At 41.4% G+C, this 5,644-nt stretch overlaps 1 protein-coding gene across 1 annotated transcript; it reads right to left on the bottom strand.

The window, feature by feature from the left end:
* Positions 1–1,238: 1,238 nt before the first annotated feature.
* fjx1 (four-jointed box kinase 1) lies at positions 1,239–5,637 on the bottom strand. The gene has a single exon (XM_008411515.2). It carries the CDS (start codon positions 5,628–5,630, stop codon positions 4,347–4,349), a length of 1,284 nt encoding a protein of 427 aa, XP_008409737.1. The 5' UTR covers positions 5,631–5,637; the 3' UTR covers positions 1,239–4,346.
* Between the last annotated feature and the right edge of the window lie 7 nt (positions 5,638–5,644).

Here is a 5,644-nt window from a genome sequence, read left to right as displayed (position 1 = left end):
ACAGTCCACACAGCATTTGGGAAGTTATAGAACATTTATGTTTTCTTTTCCAGAAAATYAATGTTTTCAGCCTCACAGTTTAGATGTTTAGTGGCTTCACTGGAGTGAGTTGGAAAGGGAAAACAGCTTCAGCTGTGTAACGTAAATAAAAAGAAAACATGTTTGTAACATCTTCAGAATTCAGAATTAAACTTGCTGCAATGCAGAAAAAAAAATCTGTTTTAACTTTGAAAAGAGGCAAGAAAACATGGTTTTGAAGGCATAAAATTCATGGCATAGAAACATCAATACAAGTAAAACGGCAATATTTTTATCTTGTTATGGCTGTTTAAGGAAAATGTGTGACTTTAAGACTTAAAGAGTAGAGTGTGCTGATTTTATTCTTCTGTTTTCTATTTTTTTTCTTCTTTTGGTAACAAAAACATGACCTTTGAATGTGTAGGACTTCATATTTAAAAAGCATTTCCAGTACTGAAGATAAGCAAATCCTATAGCTGCTTTCTGGTGTGAGGATTTTCCTTACTGAGAGATTTCTAACAGTCTTTTACTACAGCAAATAAAAGGCTGCAATAGTGTGAGAAAAAAGAAAAAGTTTTAAACAACATATTTTTACTAGTTTAAAAACTTTGAGAGGACAAAATAAAATGATAATAATAATAAAAAAAAAACATTTTGCAGAGATTTATTTACACAGCTGGGATTCTTTTTACTTTCCTGCCTGGGCAGTGTCTGTGTGTGTTAATGTGWCCATGGAGATGATCCTCCCTCTGCTTCTCTGGAATGTTTGCAATGTGCACAAAGAAGCAGGAGATCAGCCCCACTACCTGGGGTCTTCGCTCGGGCATGCCCGGATCCCCTGGAAGTACAGACTGACTGAACCTGCAATTAGGTTTGTTCTAAAAACAAGCAGGATGAAAAATTGGGCTTAAAGACCATAAACCTGACATTCAGAGAGCAAGAAAATGCTGCATTCTGCAGAATAGACCAAAAAAAGTGCCATGTGTTTGGTGTAAAAAAAAAAAAGAAAGAAAAAAAAAAAGTTGCCATCGGGTTGAAAAGGGAGGTTGAAGAGGAACAGACAGGAAGAGTGAAAGAAGAACATATGTGAACAGTTATGGAGTGGTTTGAAAACCCCTTTGATTTCTCCCCATTAGTGTGATTACTGCTGGCACGGTCCCCCCGGTTAAAAGGGCTCTCATGTGCAGAGGAGTCCGCAAAAAAGRCTAATTAGGAAAATGAAACTTTCATTCTCTCTTTTATTCACAAATGAAGCTGACAATAATGTTTTTAAAAGAATACAGATGCACTGGAGAAATGGTTGTGATGTAGATACAAATACTGAGAAAGAGAATACGACACAGAAGGGGATTGATTGGAAGTGCGCTTCAGACGTGCAGACCTCTGTTTGGCTTTGTTTTTAATCCCTAGTGTGTGCAGCTTGCTGCAAAATCTCTGTAGAGCATAAACAGACATGCTTACAGCACCAAACCCAGCTGCAAGTGCAGTCTTTGCGAAATCCCTGCCGAGACACAAATATTCACATATAACCCCTCACCCAGCTCATTAACATGACCTGCTTTCGCCCATACTACAGTCAGTGCACATATTGATCCTCGAGTCCGTTTCACAGATGAGGCGCAGTCTGGAAAATAATAGAGAAAAAAAAAAAACTAGTCCAGTTGCACCTGCCTACASTTCTGTTGTGAAATAACCACAAATCACTGACACAAGGGCTGCGAGTACCAAAAATACCCACAATTTGAAAGAGATGAACTAATTTGATATTGCAGAAACAGTTAGTGCTGCGTCGTTTGATCTAGCATGGAAAGTAACAGCGAAATAACTATTCGGATGACAGCGAAATAGTGAAAAATGAAGCCTTCAAAATTCTATGGATGTGCTTAACAAAACAGAAATTAGACACAGAACAGGGCCTATAAAATGATGGAAAGTGAAGTGGTGAAGTCATTCACTCAGGAAATACATTTAAAATTCAGAAATCGTGCTGCGAAAAAATACAAACGCTCTGCTCCCATTAATTGTAAAGTGTTTTGCTTATCCGATCCACTCTGAGCGTGCTTCCCTTTTAGGTCAATAGATTGAATCTGAAACACAAACTATTATTGATCTGGTTCGGTAACAATTTATAATCTTTGACCAAAGCTTAGCAATTTTTATTTTTCTTTCAAAAAAGAGAGGTTATAGTTAGGGAACACTAAAACCCTTTTTCAAATGTGTCCCAAAGAGTCAGTCTACTTTAGCTCATCACTCTATTTGAGATTTAAAAAGGGGGGATTAAAGAGATTTGTGTTGTTGCAAGCATGTGGCTAACAGTCAAGCTTTTGTGAAAAATTGTACCTTCAAAATACAAAGACTAAATAGACTTTTACTCTAACTCTCCACCCACCAGACTCTACGTAGATATACTACACCAACAGTGATTTTAATGCCTTTGGGTATATTCTTATGTACAAAACACACGTTGTAAAATACGTCTTTTGTATTTCTTTTTTCAAAAAAGGGACACAATTTTGGAATGTCACAATGCACATTAAGTCAATTCAGCATCAAAACTTGTTGCCAGACAATATTTACAACATAAACAGCAAATGCACAATAGATATGACACACCTGTGACTTTTAAGGCTGAATATTAACACATTGACACGAGTGCAGGTGCTATCTATTACAATGTGTGCAAATTACTGTCTATAAAAAGCGAACTCATGTCAACAGAAATACAATACTGGAGAAGAATCAACATAGGTTAAGGCTTTGGAGTAGGCATATGTCACTTGGATATTTAAACACAAGGCAAAAATTCAAACACAACATAAGGATAGTTCTGATTCTTTTAACTGATGTTCTGCAAAAAAGCTTATGAGTAGTTAATATCGTAAGTTAAAAAAAAAAAGGAAACTCTTATAGTGTCTTAATTTTTATATAAAAAAAAAGTCAGAAAGGTCAAGCAGAAGTGGGCTTCTAACATCTTAAAACTATTAAAATGCTAAAATAACTAGAAAAGGAGTAACATGTTGTGTTCTTAGCATGCATTTCACATGGAAGATGTTCTGAAGTGCACAACCTCCTGGAGCCAGGACGCTCCAGGATTTCCTGATTTCTTACACTGAAAGAAATCAACAGCTTTCATCTTAAYAACGTCCCCATACAGACATGATGACAGCTTAAATGTTCCTCAAAAGCAATTTGCATAAACTACAGTGRCACTTTGAGAGTGGACTCTRTTTTTAAAAGGGTAGGAGCCCACTTTGATCTTGGTCCCTCTCTGAGTAGCTATTAGCTTCAGTTTACAGAGAAAACCACTTCTTATTTTTGCAAAGTAAAGACACTATGAAAGTTATCCGACACATMTAAGATATTAACTACTAATAAGTTTTTAACCTCACTGTAAAAAGGACTTTAAGGACTTTATTATGGTACCCTAATCACAAACAGGTCTACAGCAGATAYTCTTTACATTTGTTCATATTCAGGTTAGCAAATGTTCAGCGAATTAAGAAAAATAAATAACTTAAATTGGCCACACTATCTCCACTTCAGAGGGGCATACATCTCAGCGGGAAGCTTTTGAGCATTTTTCACACTCGACTTATATTTAATGTAGGCAACACATTCTATTCACAAGAGGTAGTTCAGTTGGATATTCAAATCAGCTTTGTGTAACAGRCATCGGTTTTGCAAAGCTCGTCATTCCGTGCAAACCAAGTATGGCATTCCATTAGTGCCAAACACCGGTGTACTGTCTGGTAAAAAACAAAAAAACATTTAGTATCAGAACACTGTAAAATCCCCACCAGAACCCCATATTTTACATGTTTTATCCAGTCACTGAGTGCCATTTTGAAAAACTGCCAAATTAACAACCGATGAAAACAAAGCGGTCTATCTGGTCAATAACATTTTTTTTTATGTCACGCAGTTGTGTAGTAAATAACTGTTCATGAGGACTAAAAACATTCCAGCATGCCATCTGGCCATTAAATGGCATTTTGTTCCCACCACTTACACCTTCGTTGAAACAGTTGCTTCTGTTATACATATATTAATAAAAGTTATTTTTTCTTTAAAACAARAGCAACACAGTTGAAAATKATAGTAGGACATAAGTACCACAACTGACACCAACTTTCATCGATATAGATGATGTTGAACGGGTGCTTGACATCAGCTGGCCTTTGTAAACTTTYATTATTATTAGCATTAACATACCACACAAGCCAAATACGGTTTTCTGGTAGGGCTTTCACATTGTGTTGCGTCCTGAGCACCACTGTTTGTCATTAACGGCTTGCCGTGCCAATCTATCTCCTGCGCGCCCTGAGAGCTCACAGCTGATTGTACTTTTCTTTGCATTGCATGATGTGTTTGTACAATTGATCTATCCTGTCTTGGAGAACAGCAGCGTGCGCGTCTGAGAGAAACCCCAGTTCCTGAGACAAAGGCTCGCTGTCTCTGTAGAGCTCCAGCAGCCGCTGCCTGGAGTCTCTGCGCCTGTGCAGCTCCGCCACGCGCTGCATAGTCCTTCTCCTGAACACGCACACGGAGCTCAGGACTGAATGGTGATATTTCTCCCACATGTTCAACACCCGAAAGCCGTGCACGAGTCCGGCCTCGTTGTCTATGAACACCAGGTCCCCGTGGGGCGTTTTCAGCAGGTTGTTGGTGTCCCTCTCCATCACGTGGGGGTCCCACTGCAGGCTGAACAGATTGCTGACGAGCCTGTCGAAGTTCGCAGTCAGGTAGTCGAACACGATCAGGTCGCTCCACTGCATCAGCTCCAGCAGCTCTGCCGTAGTTTTGTTCTCGAAGCASCCGAGGGCGGGAAGCAGCCCGCCGCTCTCCTGTCTGAGGGGCGCAGGTGTGACCACGCCGGTCAGGTTGGAAATCCACTCCGTGAGAGAGACAACAGCCCGATCGCTCCACTGCAAATTATTCACCCGCGTCCTCACGGCCACCCATTGCGCACTGTCGCCGTTCAGCTGCGACAGTACGAGCGGAGGCAGGTTTGTGATGCCCAGCAGACTGGCTAGGTAGTATGTCAGAGTTTCCCCCTGCACCTGGTCCGCGTTGATCCCGTAGCGCACACACGCTTTAGTCCCGTCTGCAAACGTGGCCAGCTGATTGGATATCCTGCCGCATCCAGGCTCCAGCTTCACCACCGGTGATGTCCTTGCCTTGCTCCTCCACGCCTCGGCGTATCCCTCCGTGAATCTCACAGGGAGGAGGTCTTCCAGCCAGTTGCTCCAGAATATCCCATCATCCACTGGGTAGCCTAACTTGACCGGACCCTCCCGTTGCGCTGACCTCTCGTCATCCCCATTCACATGATAATCTCGACTTCCCACAAAGGCAGATGGATTGGTGCGGTTTTGAGCCTTCGATCTACCCGCCGAGTTCTGTCTTTGTGCAGCTGGAACAGCAAGCAGCGCTCGGAAAGTTTTGGCAGAAAGGTCCTCTGAAGGACCTTGATGAAAGGACCCCCCGTCTGGCACCGAGAAGCCCCGTTTGTGTCGCTCCAAGCGGTTCTCCAGCGCGCTCCACACGTAGAAAACACTTGCAAGGGCACACATTAAGAGCACAGCGAACAAGTTTGCTGAGAGAGCCCTCATGGTTTCTCCCCCCC

This window comes from Poecilia reticulata, linkage group LG6 (genome assembly GCF_000633615.1).
Source record: "Poecilia reticulata strain Guanapo linkage group LG6, Guppy_female_1.0+MT, whole genome shotgun sequence".
Classification (NCBI taxonomy): domain Eukaryota; kingdom Metazoa; phylum Chordata; class Actinopteri; order Cyprinodontiformes; family Poeciliidae; genus Poecilia; species Poecilia reticulata.
The sequence above is the reverse complement of the archived record's forward strand: the minus strand, read 5'-3'. Positions and strand labels throughout refer to the sequence as shown.